This window comes from Pseudorasbora parva, chromosome 12, assembly GCF_024679245.1.
Source record: "Pseudorasbora parva isolate DD20220531a chromosome 12, ASM2467924v1, whole genome shotgun sequence".
NCBI classification, from domain to species: domain Eukaryota; kingdom Metazoa; phylum Chordata; class Actinopteri; order Cypriniformes; family Gobionidae; genus Pseudorasbora; species Pseudorasbora parva.
The window spans coordinates 11,323,808-11,342,758 of record NC_090183.1 but is presented as its reverse complement, the minus strand read 5'-3'; the positions used below and the strand labels follow the sequence as shown (position 1 = coordinate 11,342,758).

Sequence of the window (18,951 nt, the reverse complement as noted above, 5' to 3'; positions counted from 1 at the left end):
TTGTAGTGGTATACTGTAGGGAAGCATCCAGAAGCTGCCCACACTGCTGAGATACAACAGATTGCTTCAAAGAAAGCAGCTTTACAATATTAAACATTTCAAAAATAAGTAAACTTCAAATTATACTATGAAGAAGCTCTCCAGTGTGTTGATTTTTTGACTGTAATGGGCGGAACAGAAGATATTAACCAAAGATTTCCATGTCAAAGGATGCAGCAGATCCCTGAAGCCACTATCTTATTACATAATCACCATGGAACAATGGTAGTTTGAAGGTGATACCAGCCAGAAAAAGTTCACTTTGGCAAGCTGGTTTCGAATTTCCAAAACAATCTTCGTTTTGGCCTGATTTTGTTTAAAATGACGTCACATCAGTTTGTTCTTTGATTTAGCCTGAAGTTTATAAGGGGCTTAAAAGTAAAAAGACCCCTTTTATAGAAAGATGAAATATTCACATTAAGACAATTAAAAGCTAAAATGGTTCTGCATGAATTCAATGTGGATCTATTGTGTGAAACATCTGTGAAGGCCTGTGAGAGTCCCAGGATTGAAGCCCCACCAAACACATACACCAATCCCCCGAGTTGGATCAAAGCAGGATTGCAAGCCTTAGCATCACTAGCACCAGGGGCGGCGTTTGCGTATGGCAGAGTATTGCAGTTGCCAAATAAATGGCTTATGATGCTTCTCTGTAGTTCTGTTGCAGCTTTGAAAAGTAAATTTAAACTTAATGCCGTGTCCTAACCAGACATGATGCGACAAGTTTTTCAATGCAAACCAAACTCAGATCAATCAAAAATCACAGCCAATCAGAAGAGTGTGTGGGCGGGCTCTCTGCAAGCGCACTGACTGCATTAGTAACGAACTTGATAAGTACAATAACGAATTCCTAAATTAAATCGAACACAATTTTAGCATGATTAAAAATACATACTGAGTGACTGATTTAAAAGAATAAATAAATAGAATACACTTGTTTGTTCACCTTAACAGTTTGAACATTGTTGTTTCCGTTAACTTATTTGCAAGATCTGAGGTAAATTATCCATTGTTGCTTACAGTAAGGCTTTGTCTATAAAGGTTACGAAAAATGATATTCAAACTCGCTTCATTTTTTTAAAACATTAAATAAAGCACATCATCTGCACTTGTCATATTTTGTATGTTGTTCCAGCCACATTGCTGCAGAAATAAAAATAAAAGAAATAAAAAACAGTAAAATATTTTTTTTTCTGACGTATCGCGTTTGGTTAGGACATAGTGAAGGCTTATATATGTCAGTATTTGCATTGTTGTTAACTCTGTTGTCATTTTAGTGATTTTTGTCCACATTTTGTTAAGATAAAGTTATTAATTGGGAATGTCGTTTTTGTATGGCCAGAAGGGCTCATGCCATACCCTATGTTTCTGTGAAATGCCGCCACTGACTAGCACCCTGCTAATTAATGATCAAACTCTATTTGTACCTTTCCCACCGAGAGCAGAACTGGCTCCCCTGGAAGAAGCCAGAGCACATGCTGTTTAGAGAGCTGTGGGCACATGTACAACAGCTTAAAGGGACAAATCATCCAAAAATACACATTTGTATGCTTTATTTAAAACTTGTAACCCCCCCACCCCACAGAACACAAATGTAGCTATTGAACAGAATGTCCAAGTTGCTCTTTAGCATGCAAATAATGTACATAGTAACAGAAGCTGTCAAAACTACTATAAATCATGTGGTTCTTAACCTTTTGACTCAAATGCTCCCTACTTCCCAACACACATTTCAAAGGTCCCTTATATTAGAATATATAATATATACCTATATTATTTATATAATACAATATATTGTGTGTTGTGTATTATGTATTATGTGTACAGTATATTATAGTTTTGATATAGATAAATTAAATCACAATATATTTATGTTTCAAGTTTTTTTGTTATTAAGTTATTGAGGAAAAATAAATAATTTCAGTCATTATTGTTATATACGTATATTTTGAATATTTTATATACAGTTGTTTTGCAACTGAATGCCATTTAAAAAGGGATCTTATAAGCATAAAATTATTTTTTGTAAATGTAGAAGCGTTCCTATATCTCAAACAGTAGAGCATTGTGCTATGCTGAAGTCATTTGTTCAACTGGAATGCATGATCTGATGAAATGTATACCTTGAAGGCAAGTCGCTTTGGATAAAAGCATATAAAAGTTAAGCTTAAATATATAAAAAAGTACAAAATACTTGTTAATGACTGCATTACAGTTCCATATTGAACTAGTAGTGGGGGCTTTGGCTGTTTTTAAGCAGAATGCTTAGCCATAAGAAAGGGACACGTGATCTGTGTTTGTGGGCGGTGAATATTTGTGTGTGACTCACCTTTCCCAGGTGGGAAAAAGCAGTCCATGTCGACACTACTGCGGGAGTGAGAAACAGACAGGGTACTGCTGGGAACCAGACCCTCCTGAGGGGGCGAGTGTTCGGTGGTCCGCACTAGACACCAGCCAGGCCGCTCTCCAGACCTCTCCAACAGCTCGACGGTCTGACCTGACTGAATGCTCAACTCACCAACTGAGCCTGCAACAAAGTCCTGCAGAACCACAGTCTGCTCACAGCCACCCGACAACTACACACACACAGAGAGAGAGAAAGGTACAGGTTTTAACTTTCATTTGAAGGTTTTTGAAGAATCCTCTATAACTTATCTATAAAGCAAGTATATACTATATGTTAATACTGTAGAACATTTTTTTTAATTTGAATATATTTTAAAATGTATTTTATTTTTGTGATGGCAAAGCTAATTTTTTTAGCATCATTACTCAAGTCTTCAGTGTCACATGATCCTTCAGAAATCATTCTAATATGATGATATGCTCCTCAAGAAGAATTTGATATTATTAGTATTGTTGAAAGCAGTATTGTGGAAAAACTACCAATTAAAATTTGGGGCAAAGTAAGATTTTAAAAAATACCTTTTTTAGAAAGGACGCATTCAATTTATCAAAAGTATAATGTCAAATAATATATATATATTTTTTAATCCAATTTTATTATTATTTTCAGGAATAAAATTAAGCAGCCCAACAGATTTGAACACTTATAAAAATAACAATCATTATTTGCATACCAATAATAATTTGTAGCATCAAATCAGCATCATTTTAGAATGATTTCTTAGGATCAAGTGACACAGAAGACTGGAGTAATGATGCAGCTTTGTCATTTATTTTAATACATATATTTAAATTGAAAACATGTCTTTAATATTTCACAGTTTTACCGTTTTTAATCAGATAAATGCAGCTTTGGTGAGAGTTTTTTAAAATATAAAAAATGGTGGTATAGGTCATTAAAAACTTTTATTGACCACTACTAAATGATCCAATCAAATTCTGCAGGACTATATTGTTTCCAACTAGAAATAAGTTATACTGGAAGTAAAATGCAATACTTTTTTTTAAGGTCTTTATGATTTGGATGAAAATCAGAACACATTTGCGCAAACTTTCATGCAGGAAAAGTTCTCAAGAATTTTTTATAACTGTACAAAACTGTCCCAGATGAAAAGAAAAACAGGGCAGGCTGAGAGAAATGAAGGCTGGTCAGCCTTCAGAGAGAAACCAGCTCACGGAACAAACACACACACATCACCACCTGAGTCAAACAGTGACAGATAATCAATTCAACACCTCACACACACATTTACAGACACACCGAACATGTTCTAATCTTTATCAAACACACCCACTGAAACAGAAACTGAGCAAAAGAGTATGAGAAACAGGATGAGTAAGAGAGGAAAAGGCAAGTCTGAACAGCTGTTCTCTGATGGAGGTCTCTCCATCTCTGACCTCCTTCCTGACTACATCGAACTTTTCGACTGAGCTTTTGGGTGTTGACACAGGTTCTGTTCTGACCCAACGTCCCTCCCTAGACAGCGCCTCTCCCTGAATGTAGTTATGTCTGTACTCCCTCTGTTCTGGGTCAAAACACACATTCATCTGAAAGATCAACTAAAAGTCTTCCATGATATTAAACACTGGTTCATGTCAGTTTTTTGCTATCTTAGAGCGTGAAACCTCAAAACGCTAACAAAAAAGTAGCAAAAAAATCTGGGAGGCTTTTTTTTGGAAAAAAAAAAGAGTTTGAGCCAACGCAAGCCCTCATTTGGTGTTACAAAACTAGCGTCATGACTTACTAAAGACTTGCACTAAAATTAGCACTAAAATGGTGTAGACGGGGTTATTTTTGTGGCTGACCATGTTGTATATGGATTTGTAGGAATTTCCCTTTCAGAGGCAAAATATAAAATGCATGGGATATATTTAAATGAATCACGCAATTCAGTGATTTACTGTTTTGTCAATTATAGTGGTATTTGTGCCATTATTTGGGGCGGCAGTGGCTCAGTGGTTCATGTAGATGGTTCAATCCCTGGTTCCAGCTGACCAAGTGTCGAGGTGTCCATGAGCAAGACACCTAACCCCAGCTGCTCCCGACGAGCTGGATGGCGCCTTACATGGCAGACACTGCCGTCGGTGTATGAATGAGAGAGTGAATGGGTGAATGTGAGGCAATATGTAAAGCGCTTTGGCCATAGGGTCTGTTTAAAAGCGCTATATAAATGCAGTCCATTTACCATTTATTTAATGCCCCCAAAAAACCCATCTGAACTTAAACCAGACGCTAATTTGCGGTGCTCTTGGTAGATTGCATTGATCATTATTATGGAAATGATCCAGCTATGTCTGTGTACTTTAATTTGCTTGTCGCCAGTTTTTCTGGAATTGCGCTCTTATGCTAATTTGCCTTGTTTAGTAATATATATATATACACCGATCAGTCATGACATTATGAACAGATCTCATCACAGGGACTTGTTAGTGGGTGGGATATGTTAGGCAGCAAGTGAACATTTTGTCCTCAAATTTGAAGTGTTAGAAGCAGGACAAATGGGTAAGCTAAAGATTTGAGTGAGTTAAAAAAGGGCGAAATTATGATGGCAACGAGTTTGAGGTGTTGACTTGGCCTCCAAATTCCCTAGATCTCAATCCAATCGAGCATCTGTGGGAGCATTTACAGGACTTAAAGAATCTGCTGCTATCATCTTGGTGCCAGATACCACAGTACACCTTCAGGGGTCTAGTGGAGTCCAAGCCTCTACGGGTCAGGGCTGTTTGGGCAGCAAAAGTGGGACCAACAGAATATTCGTAATCATAATGTTATGCCTGATCGGTGTATGTATATATAATTATATAGTAATCAAGATATGAAAATAAATAAAACAATTATTTGAATTATAACTCATGCTAATTTATCAAATTAAGTTGCATCTAATATCTATTTTTGCTGAAAAAAATTACGACATTACACTGCAAATGAGTAAATGATTTAATAGCAAAAACAATATTTGGGTTAGGGTCTGTAATAATTATAATCATCTTAATATAAATTTAAACTACCGAAGCATAAACAACGATTGTATATGTGCTTCCCTAATGGTTGAATGTTTATGCATGTATGCAAATGTATTTTGCAACTTTTGTGTTAATCGTCTTGAATATCTGTGATGCATCTGTAAGTTATGTTTATGTATGAGTGTGAGTGTGTATGTAATTAATTCTGTTCTCAAAGCTAAAATACAAACACAAGAAATATAATTCTACATTTACAACTCTAGAAACTTGGGGAGTGAGGCAGCGACAGAGGAGTGTGATTGGGTGGATTAGAGACACACGCCCTCCTCAGGGGAAATGCAGGGAGTTTTCCCTCTATGATTCTTTACAGCTGGCCAGGAATTCCCGCCATATGGAATAGAGTATTCCATACTGACAGAATTCCCAGCCATGAGGAAAGCATAATCCCCCACAGAGAATGAGACAGGGTATTACATATGTGCCATATGAGAACATTTAGCTGACACTTTTCCTTTATTCATAACAGACGCCATACAGACGGGATTCAAGATCTACTAGGAACATAAACGTGCAATTCTAGTGAAATCAATAACTTGTAGTAGAAGACACACAGATATTCTGTAACAATTGATGAACTACTTTTTTCATATTTTGCATCAGTCACTATATTATTATTATTATTAATAATAATAATAATAATAATAATAATAATAATAATAATAATAGGTAACAATTGGATAACTTTATTTTTATGAAGTAATTTGCATCAATCATGAATACATCATGTAATGTGAAAATCAGTAATATCCATTAAAATAATAAGAAATATTAATTTATATTTGTACATGTTCATTTTGTACTGGTTTATGCATTATATATATTTATACAAAACATTTTTTTTAATTATTTGCAAAAAATAATATATATATATATATATATATATATATATAAATATATATAATATATATATATATATATATATATATATATATATATATATATATATAGTATTATTTTATGGCTTTGAAAGAGTTATCATTTTAAAACTTCAGACACACAAACACATGGAGTAGAATATGAACAACCACTCCCTCCTGAGCAACCCAAAAACACAGTCCAAATGTGAGCTCATGCATATGGGACAGAAAACACACACACACACACACACACACAAACACACAAATGCAGACAGATGCGTAAGTACACGCCTACATTTAAAGTGCAAATGTCAGCAGGACTGAAACTTGGTAACTGCCAGAGCCTGATTAAAACAACCACTAATGTATAAAAAAGCATTATTAAATATACTATTTGATAATAATTCAAATTTTTCAATTGTAAAGCAAAAGAGGCCAAAAGAGGATCTTGGTACTATCACACTGTATTGGTAACACGCATATGAGGGTCAATATACAAACAATTTGCTTTATAAATAATTAAAAACATAAATAAGCCATTAAATTCCTGAAGTACATCCCAAACGATACCGAAATAGACTGGCAAATTTCCCTTTAAAACTAACACAAACTCATTTTCAAAATAATGTACAAACCGATCCTATCATATCTAAACCCCCCTATTAAATCCATCAGAAGCATGTGTACTCACAGGTCTGGTTCTCTTGGGTAGTCTGAAACTCCTCCACCTGGGCATGACTCTATCTGTACCGCCAATACAACCAACCAGAAGTCAGACTGCCAACCAAATACGCCTTCTGATTGGCCAGTCAGGTACAAAATTGTCTAAACCGAGTGCTCGTTCCCAGAGTCTCACATAAAGCTAGTTACTGCACTCATTCTCAACATGTTCTTTAGAGAGTACGGAGAACAATTATTGAGCTGTCATATAAATCTGCACAGCTGAAGAGTGTCCAGAGGGTTCTGCCCATATGGGAGAGACTGACAGAAAGAGGAGGAAAACAAGCAGAGACTCCAACAGAACAGACAGAAGTGAGAGATGAAAAAAAAAGAAAAGTCGCAACACACTAAACTGAGCAAGGAGAGGGTGAGGTGTGTCTGTCTGTTTGTGTGCACACATGTTTGTGATCTAAACACAGTCAGAGAGCAAATAATACTATAAACACACGTTTCCATGTTTTATGAGGACATTGGATAGACATATAGATTTTTATATACTGTATATTCTATCCACTGACACTGGAAAACAACACAGACAACGTTCTGCATGTTTTACATTTTAAAAAATAGTATAATTTAGGAAAGTCGTTTTCCTCATGGGGACTAAAAATACGTAATTTTGTTACCCTTTAACGTAGGGAATAACAGAAACACACACACACACACACACACACACACACACACACACACACACACACACACACACACACACACACACACACACACACACACACACACACACACACACACACACACACACACACACACACACACACACACACACACACACACGTTGGTCTATGTGATTTACGGGGACTCTCCATAGACATAATGTTATACCGTACAAACCGTATTTTCTATCCCCCTACACTGCCCCTAAACCTACCCATCACAGGAAACATTCTGCATTTTTACTTTCTCAAAAAAAACATAATTTAGTATGTTTTTAAGGCTATTTGAATTATGAGGACATCTGATATGTCCTCATAAACCACATTTATAGTGTAATACCCATGTAGTTATACAAATTTGTGTCCTCATAAACCACATAAACAGGCTCACACACACCTAAAAAATCAACAAACATCTACAGTTTATAAAAAAAATATTACATATATATATATATATATATATATATATATATATATATATATATATATATATATATATATATATATATATATATATATATATATATATATATATATATAATTTCTAAATACTAAACCAAACCAAACCTCAAGGCAACTCCTTTATTATTATTTTGAAATAGAAATTATTATTTTGGAATAGAAAAAAACCTAAACATTATTTGCTGTTTGTGAATTATTATAACCTTTGAGGATGACATAAAAATGGAGGTTTTGTCCGATGCCAAACCAGACTACCCAGAGTAAATGGACTGCATTTATATAGCGCTTTTATCCAAAGCGCTTTACATTTTTGCCTCACATTCACCCATTCATACACCGACGGCGGTGTCAGCCATGTAAGGCGCCATCCAGCTCGTCGGGAGCAGCTGGGGTTAGGTGTCTTGCTCATGGACACTTCGACACTTGGTCAGGTGGAACCGGGGATTGAACCACCAACCTTCTGGTTTGTAGACAACCTACATGAACCACTGAGCCACTGCCGCCCCAGAGACACAAACAAGTCAAGAAATGTCTAGTCTGTAAAATTAAGCAACATGAGAAGCCTATATATAGTTCTCTATTTGAATGTCCATTGAGCCTCCCACACGCACACAGTCATACACACACACACACACACACACACCACTCACAAACCTCAAACCACAATGACATAAGAAGGCCTAGCAGTACAATAACTCCAAAGAGACCGAAGACAGAGAGAAAAAGACAGACAGGCAGAAAAATGTAAATTGTATGTGTGTAATTATGACTAATCGCTTGATTTCCAGGTTGCTTTGTTAAGTGACAAAAGCTTAATACAATAAAGCATTTTCATAGTTTTTCATATCGCAGCAAATTCTGACCAAAAATAATACAAGAGGACTGACATAAAGACTTATTCCTCAAGCAGTTGCTTTATCAAGATATACGTGCATTTGTGCAACAACAACAAAAAACATGTTTATTTAAACAATTTTCTTTAAAAAAAAATGGATGCCATTAACCTTGCAAACTATTGTTATTAAACAACTCTTACAAATAAATCTACTCCTAAGCAGCCAATCAGATTGGAGCTTGTGGTTACCACCAACACTTGGCATTTTGTGTGTAACATGCAGTGTCAGACAGTCAGTGAACGGTCAGGGTGTGCCATCTAAAATGGAGACAAGTTCGTGTCCTGATGTTAACCACACAAACCACCGCAAAACAACCAATGGCGGGCGAAAAAGTGTTTCTAGGAAACAAGAGCTGCTGTTGACTCAGAGCTTTTTTGTCTTTAATTAGATGGTTGAATGAAACAAGAGCGGAGAGACTGGCCCGAGGTTAAGTGCAGGCGCAAGTAATCATAAAATTACAGAGAAATGACAGAGGGAGAGACGAAGAGCAATGATACAGATTTTGCCGCAATGCCATACTGGAAGGAATAACAGCGAATCAGAATCAAATTCAGTTGGACAAGGATAAAAATTATATAACAAAAACAAGCCAACAAGAAAAGCAGTAAAAGAAAGTGTGCAAATGACTCATCCTACAGACAAAAATAACTAGGGCAATACTGTAAGTTTCAGTAAAATCAATAGGAAAATCTGGGGGAGACTTTGGAGCGATGTGTTAGACAGCGCGCTCCACCATCATCATCAAAACACCAAATGTGGGAATACATTTTGGAAAAAATTAATACTTTTATTTAGCAAGGATGTATTAAATTAATCAAAAGTCACACAGACATTTACAGTGTAAAATAAAAATAAATAAATGCTGTTCTTTTGAAATGTTCTACAAAAAAATCCTGAAATAAATGTAAAACACACACACACCTCTCCATGGACGTAATGCATTCTATCCCCCTACACTGCCCCTACCCATCAAACACACACACACACACACACACACACACACACACACACACAAAATAATAATGTATTATTCACCTATATATGCTTTTTTAAAGTTTTAAAACAAAATAAAATAATAATAATTCTCAACTTGCGCACACTGATTTGATTGGACAACTTTGGAATACCTCACATCCGGTCGGGGTGTCGCATACGGTGTAGTCGCGCAAGTTCAAATATTTGAATGCATCTGAAGGTTAAATTGTCTATTGGAAATGAATGACTTCCGGTCTAACGTCTGTTGTTTGTCGTGTGCAGTGGAAAGGTGGCTTTACACTAATCCTATCCCTACCCCTCACAATAAACTTTTCCCGCATTTTATATTTTCAAAACTCATTCTGTATGATTTATAAGCTTGTTTCCTGTGGTCCCCAGAGTAACACGAGTGCCCATGAGTCTGTGTGCATTCAGGATAAAGTACCCACCGGGACAGAAAAACTTGATATGAATGAACACACTCACACTCACTCACTCTCACTCTCACATTCACTCCCACATTCACTCCCACATTCACTCCCACATTCACTCCCACATTCACTCACTCACTCACTCACTCACTCACTCACTTACTCTCACACGCTCACTTTCACACTCACTCTTACTCTTACTCTCACTCTCACTCACACTCTCACACTCTCACACTCTCACACTCTCTCACTCACTCACTCACTCACTCTCACACTCACTCTCACACTCACTCTCACACTCACTCTCACACTCACTCTCACACTCACTCTCACACTCACTCTCACACTCACTCTCACACTCACTCTCACACTCACTCTCACACTCACTCTCACACTCACACTCACTCCCACACTCGCTCACTCCCACACTTGCTCACTCCCACACTCGCTCACTCCCACGCTCACTCTCACGCTCACTCTCACAATCACTCACTCCCACACTCCCACACTCTCACACTCCCTCACTCTCACACTCACTCACTCACACTCACTCACTCTCACACTCACTCACTCTCACACTCACTCTCACACTCACTCTCACACTCACTCTCACACTCACTCTCACACTCACTCTCACACTCACTCTCACGCTCACTCCCACACTCGCTCACTCCCTCCCATGCTCACTCCCACGCTCACTCTCACACTCACTCACTCCCACACTCCCTCACTCTCACACTCCCTCACTCTCACACTCACTCACTCTCACACTCACTCACACTCCCTCACTCTCACACTCACTCACACTCACTCACTCTCACACTCACACCCACACTCACTCACTCCCACACTCACTCACTCCCACACTCACTCACTCCCACACTCACTCACTCCCACACTCACTCCCACACTCACTCCCACACTCACTCACTCCCACACTCACTCACTCCCACACTCACTCACTCCCACACTCACTCACTCCCACACTCACTCACTCCCTCCCTCACTCACTCACTCCCTCACTCCCTCACTCACTCCCTCACTCCCACACTCACGCTCACGCTCACGCTCACGCTCACGCTCACTCTCACGCTCACTCTCACGCTCACTCTCACTCACACTCTCACACTCTCACACTCACTCACTCTCACACTCACTCACTCCCACACTCACTCACTCCCACACTCACTCACTCCCACACTCACTCACTCCCACACTCACTCACTCCCACACTCACTCACTCCCACACTCCCACACTCACTCACTCCCACACTCACTCACACACTCACTCACACAGCAGAGCAAGTTGCTTGCTGTCAAAACTTATTGTAAATGTTCACAAGAAAACCAGATTTTCCATAGGGAAAGTAACTACAATTCGACAGAAATAATTTTTCACACATATTTAAAACCACACACAAACTGTTTGACATGATTACATTTCAACAAAACAGGATGTGTGTTATTCTTGTGTAGTTTTACCTTGTCACTGTCTACAGTGTTCTGGGAGGTGCGGGAAGCGATGGAGATTGTGTCCGGCTGACTACTGGCATCACCCTGACTGTCCGCATCCTCAGTAGTTTCCCTGAAAGATAAAATAAATACTAAAACTAAATATACTATACTAAATATAAATACTATAAACCTAATTTCAAATGTAATCACACACAATCTACACCAAATCACTTTAGATTAGAGCTATGCATTTTGGGAGTGCAGATGTATTGATTCTCTTAATACAGAGAAGAATCTAAGCAGGTGGATGAGGTGAAATACCTCTTGCTGATGCTGCGCTGCCTGGCTGGGGTTTTGGGAGGGTGTATGGGCTCCTTTAGTGCCCCCTTCAGGTGGACCGTTCTCTCCTGAATCACCTCCCTGATGTTCCGGATCCACTCCTGCTTCACTTCTATACTGGAGGCCTTCAGGTGGATCAGATGATGTGTAAAAGACAGGAAACAGAGAAGAGAAAATGCATGATTTCAGAAGCGAGATTTGAACTTGCATCACCCGTCTGAGTACAATGGCTCCAAGCATGTGCACCAGGGTCAGGAACAAGGCCGAAAGGAAAATTAGCTAGAGTGTGACAAAAATCTTGGGCCAAAAAAAATCCCTAGCAGGATATTTTTCAGGGTTATTCTGTGATTTCTAAAACATTTGATAAATCCCAAACAGGGCTAGCAATCGATGCAAATACTTTCAGACAGTTTGATAACCAAATAATAGACCATATTGTGTAAATCATATAGAATGAAATTTTACGTAAAGTTTATTTTACTTAATTTATTTAAAGGCGCAATAATGTAAGGTTCTTGGATTAAATATCAACAACCAATAGAACAATGTTATATACATTTTTGACTTGTGTACTTACATTATCCCAAATGTTTCCAAGAATGTTTAAATCCAGAGAAATACGCAATTTAAACCAGGACATGCCCAGAGTTTGTGCATAGCTTATCAATGACATCATACCCATGTTACCCCAATTATTATTATAATTTTTTGTAGAAACCATGTACACACCAAAAGTTTAATATACGGTATTGAGACAGGTGAGCAACTGATTGGTTACATTCATCGACAGAATACTAATTCGAGTTAAATAGCTCAACCCAGTTAGTCTTATTGTTTAAATCTCATTTTCTTGATGTAGTACCATGTTTTACCATGCCTAATATCGATCTAGCTTACTCTAGTGTGCAACAAGTGTCTCATAGTAGCTCACATAGCGAACACACAGAGTAGCATTATAACATAACTTTAAACACACTCAAATGTATGTAACTGATAAAACACCATCTGTATTACCCCCATACACGAGCGGAAGAAGTGGAATCGGTCCCCTGCGGCATATTAAAAGCTCTGCGAAATCAAGGCGCCATCAAGCTATGCCTTTGTTTTGAAAAAGCGACCTCTAGTGGGGAAAGACTACATATTGTGGCTTTAATTGCATACATTAAGCATTCATTTTGATAGCGCTAATTTTCAGAATACGGTGTTCTAGGTGTCATGTGTATTTAGGACAGGTGTAATACTGAAAAAAACACCCTCATCAAAGGGTTACATCAACGATTAGCATATAGCTTTCTATCAGTAGAAACCCTGAAGTATATTCGAATGATCGTGCTCCCCCCTCTCATATCCCCCTGAGACGAGAGATTTATGCATTTTATTTCTGGAAAAATTACTCCGGTGACGCAAATCTTGTCAATTTGCGTCATCGGTAAAATGCTTGGCCGGACGCTAAAGACTACAGCCAGCAGAGGGAGCTATTTCCGCATGTTTTCAACTCGCACATGGGGGATGGGGTTGCACTCACAGCTCAGGGCTCAGGCATTCATGGAAACGGTGCGGCTTGCGGAGCAAAGTGAGTATTTTATCTTCTCATGTTAATTCCTATGAAAATTAATCTACCAAAGGCATTAAAACGTGCCAGACTGAACACGCGCTGAGAACTACTGCCGCGAGCGTGGACGCATTTACCTCAGCTCTCATCACGAGAGCTCATTCAGCTCATCACGATGCGTGTAATTCTAGTAAAATCTAGTAAAGTCTAGAAAGCACCAAATTCAAAATTAATTTCACATTTCTACTACATTAATGACCCAGTTTAAATTAGCTCAAAATTACTATCAGATGTAAGTAATTACCTTGACAAACTATACATCATTAAAAAGATCTAAGACTAAAGTTTAATTTTGTTACCTCTGTTTTATTCTCAAAGTCTTATAATGACCGTAATGTGTTAATATGTGCCAGGAGTTATGAATATGATCTTGGGCGTCGCTACCTTTTGATTGTAATATGCGCGTCATTTGCTCCCATTCATAAAAAACTCTTCTCTGGTCGTCATGAAGACACTCGACAAAACAACTTCCCTCAGGGCTTTTACTTCAAATGTGTGCAGATGTGGAGAAATATTGATAGATTCTCACATGTTTGAGTCAAATTTCTATACAGAGAAGTATTATTTATTCAATCTTTATCCAAAATCCGCGGATGTGTGATTATGAGAGCAGTAGACAGTGATATGCTGTGTTTTCAATTCATTCTGGCAGCCGGAGGGCGCTGGAAAGCTGTACTACTGAAAATTCACTCCCCTATGCATAGATGAAGAACAGACACACCATGTGACATTCAGGAAGTATCTGACATGACCAAAGCTGCTTTCTAGCGATCGTCAGATGGCTATTTTATGCAGATAGACACGTTTTAAGACAATAAACACACAATCGCGGCAATATATGGTTGGTCTGTGTTCTTTATGCCATGTTGGGTGGTTTCATAATAGATGATATTTATAATGCAATGCTATTCCACATAGCTTTTAGCATTGTATATTTTCTGTCAGATTTTTTGACCCGAAGCTACATGAGATCACATATTGTTATATAAAACACTCGACTTATAAATTATAAAGTGATATGAAGCAAGTTTTGAATAAAACATGATTTTAATCGTATAAATTGTTGTTTTGCTGGTGTGCTAAGCTAACATGCTAGCTTGCCCTAGATGCACCTGCCACTGAGTAAATACTTTATTTTTATGAACATTTTCTAAATGTAAAACTACTGAAATGCTTATTTGGACGAAATGCATTCAATAGAGTCTCAGTGAGGGTAAAGTGAGAGGTTTGATTTAGAAATGAGGTTTGAATAGAACAGTTTGAATAGAGAATCGTTAGTAATTATAATGCAGACAAAAGAATAATAATTAAAGCCATAACCAGTCCGCAGAAGTGTGAATGTGTGCCGGGGAGACAAACTGAATGGGGCAGTTTGCACCTCTAAACAATAGAGGCAAAATAGAGAATGAAAGCTGAGAAGATGTGGCAATAAACATCAGTTGATATTTCAGAGATATCTCAAAATAAAATCACATGAAACGATCTTGTAAAACGTTTAATAAAATTCAGAGTTTTAGACTGATCATCTTCAGATCTGAAATATAACATGGTCAGACTTGTGGCTTTAGCTGTAGTGCATTTCTAGATTTCTCCAAGGCCCACTTCAGTTTTATTTTCATAAATATATTTCATACAAATAAATTTCTAATAACTTTACAAAACTTTGAAGCTTATTATAGCTTTTTTTTATTATAAAAAATATTATCATTTTGACTTTACAGTAAACTGCCAGGTGTCTGCTTTCAAATGAGACCATAATTATGCTTTTAGTGCAAAGGATTCACAAACTGTATTTGTTTTAGTCTGAGTATACATTTCTTAGGATTTTTTCAAAATTTAGAAATCAGCTTAACAGGTTAAATACAGATTCATCTTCCCAGCGCTGAAGTACTAGCCTGACAAGCCAGACCCACATCAAGATGTTTGGTCTTGAAACTCACCATAGACAGGGCTCAATCCGAGGGGCGGGATAAATGGTTGTCTTTCAAACTCCCTTTGCACGCGATAGGATAGCGCTACACCAACCAGAGCAACGAAGGTGAAACAGAGCTTGTTGATAGATTAAACATTCGCCGTAATCCGGTCGGTTCTTTTCTCGGAGAAAAGCTTAACTCCAAGTCTTCCAGAATCGCGGTCAAAGCTGATTCGAAAGACCGCCGCCGTTCGCCAGTTTCTGTGTTTACTAGAAGCACGCAAACGCAACTCGGCCGTCGTCATTATGGCCCTGCCCACCGACTCTATACACAATGGCCCTCATTTATCAATCTTGCGTAGAAACTGGCGTATATGTTGGCGTAAGATTATGCTTACACTCCTCTCACCGCCTGATTTATGAAACTGTGCGCACCTCTTCAAACAGAAGACGGCAAAGAAGCGAAACTTCTCCGACGTGGAGATCGGGCGCGCTCAATCATCTCACTAGTCCACTAGTCAGGGCACTGATTAGGACATAAGTCAATGGGCTGACTCCCTGATCAGTGCCCTGACTACTGAACTAGTGAGATGATTGAGACGCGCCCATCGAGACCATCACCAGGGAAGTGAAAAAAAAAAACGAAAAAAAACCGAAATTGTTTTATCTGGGAGTTTAAAGAGTGGGATTAAAGGCACCTACAAAAACAAAATATGGACCCAAATTACGAGTACTCTTAGGAGGTTGAGAAGCGCACTCCAGCAGTTTAAATAGCTGTTTGGATGATAAATTACCATCACAATGCATTATTTTACAGCACGTTTTGAAACAATTAGCATTTAATTTCGTATCACGGCACATGTATTGGGGTGTACGACGGTGATGCTGATGTGATGTGGAGTACTACCATTCATTCACATTAATAACTACATGACAATTTGTAAGATTCTTCTTCTTCTTCTTCTTGTTATTATTATTATTATTATTATTATTATTATTATTATTCTTAATGATGCTTGTTATTCAGAAGAATAATGTCGTTTTTATTGATTTTATTATTATTTAAAAGAAGAAGGTCATTTTTATTATTTTGTCAGTCTGAATTATTTTAGTCCCTGTCCGTGCGCAGCTGCCGGGCCAGACGGGCCTGAAACGTCAGATAAAGCGCACAGGCTCGAGCCTGTCACGATCACAGTCGTGATCGCGACTGGAGGAATACATATGCCTACAAATCAAACGCTTTGGTAAAGTCACACAAATTAAACATTGACGTTCATGTTGCAAAAAAATAAACACTGAATGTTGGTGTTGTGGTTTTTAATAGTGGGTCATAATATAGCATATCTTGTCAGAGCGTTTTGTGGTGTTAGGAATTGCTTTTCTGCGCATTTTCCAACTAACTCAAACGTGCGTACACCACCTCCTGAGCTGGCGTAGGATTTGAGCGTGCCGTACGCCAACGTCCATATTGATAAATCTCAAAGTCACCGTGGGTTTGGGTGTACGCAAGGTGTACGCTGGAAATTTGGTGTACGCACTTTTGATAAATGAGGGCCAATGTGATTGGTCCGGCAAGAGTTAGGGGAATACAGCTCAGAAGGGTATTGAGAGTTGCTAGACGACATTTGCGGGCAGATTAAATTTGCTGCCGCTAGGGTGCGTCTAAGTTTCTAGGCTACTGAAGTACTAAAAATATTAATTGGTTAGTATGATGTGCACTGGCCACTAGGGTGACATTCTAACATCTCTGTAGGTTTATCTGACACTGATGCACACAGACATACACATACAGACATACATCTTACCTTAAGAACTGTTTTGTTGTCAGATGTGGGAGTCCGACCGCCCCATAGAGCAAATTTACATGGATCACCTTCAATGTGCTCGGTGACTCCTAATTCTGATGTCTGTCAAAACACATTTGAATTCACACTACCACTAGTGACTGAATAATAAAGTGGGAAAAAGTCACTAAAGACTTAATTTTGCAGATGGTGTTTACACTTCTTGACAACGTGTCATCCTGGAGCTCCTTACCAGCAGCTTGTTCTTGTAAACATATTTGGTGCGCCCAGACGAGTCTTTCATCTCTTTACTAAAAACGAGAGAGATCTCAAAGAGGAAGAGATGTCGGTCCCGGCCCTTGCGGATCAGAGATTTGGGGTCCCACACCTGGAAGGTGTCCTGTAGGATCAGCTCCCCCTGCACGGCCAGGTTCTCATCAAAACCTGAAACCACAGCAGCGATCACATAGATAAACAGATGCATAGCAAAAATATCAACAGCTCATTGTCAATATGAAATTCAAATTCTGTTTTTTTGGTCAGTGATTTTTTTCTTCAATTAAGAAAATACAATTTTTTCAAATCATATTTTTAAATCTTATTCTTAAAGCAGTACCAGTTAACTTTTCAACCTTCATAATATATTTTCAAGACTCTTGTGATGATACATCGACTTACAATAAGTTAAATGACACGTCTGCCATAGCCTGATGGGGTCTGTATCGTTTTTAATCGTACTTTTAAACTTCGGGTTTCGGGTAGTAACCCGAGAACAAAAAAGAACTACAAAATTTGACTGCTTTACGGCATATATGTCACTTCCACCAACACCCCCACTTCCTTAAATTCGGACGTATGCGCCCAACTATTGTTTGTTTGCCGGATGTTATAGTCATAGCTCAAGCTATAATGCAAATCGATTTTTCTAATTTGCAGATTCCTCTATTAGTCAGGGATATTATAATATTGACGATATATGTTATTACCTACAACTCAAACATTGAAACGAAGTTTCATATAGATTCTGTAAAATGGTAACCAATAGACTAGGCTACTATAATGACACTGGCTTGTAAACGTGAGCATCGCGATCATTTGGCGTTTGAAAAAAAATAAAACCCATAAAATTATATTCATATGACATGCTGAAACATATGTGACTGTACCTGGGATAAAGAAATTTCACACGCGATGCAAGCAGAACACCTGCATGTGAACTCCTCCTGCAGTGTTCAGGGCTAGCATGATTGTCATGTCAACAAATGCATGTCCGCATCCCCTGATGTAGGATGACAGTTTACGACAGTAGTAAAGGGTAATACTGTTTCCATACTGTAGGGGGACCTTGAGAGCAAAACCTACCTGGTG

The 18,951-nt window shown here is 38.2% G+C and overlaps 1 protein-coding gene across 1 annotated transcript in view; it reads right to left on the bottom strand.

The window, feature by feature from the left end:
• kalrnb (kalirin RhoGEF kinase b) overlaps window positions 1–18,951 on the bottom strand; it is a 110,350-nt gene that overhangs the window by 25,150 nt on the left and 66,249 nt on the right. Inside the window, exons 30-34 of the mRNA XM_067459070.1 lie at window positions 17,837–18,027; window positions 17,605–17,706; window positions 12,258–12,400; window positions 11,964–12,066; window positions 2,369–2,615 (exon numbers count right to left, since the gene is read on the bottom strand). Coding sequence (XP_067315171.1) covers window positions 2,369–2,615; window positions 11,964–12,066; window positions 12,258–12,400; window positions 17,605–17,706; window positions 17,837–18,027 — 786 coding nt within the window. The remainder of the gene's footprint in view (window positions 1–2,368; window positions 2,616–11,963; window positions 12,067–12,257; window positions 12,401–17,604; window positions 17,707–17,836; window positions 18,028–18,951) is intronic.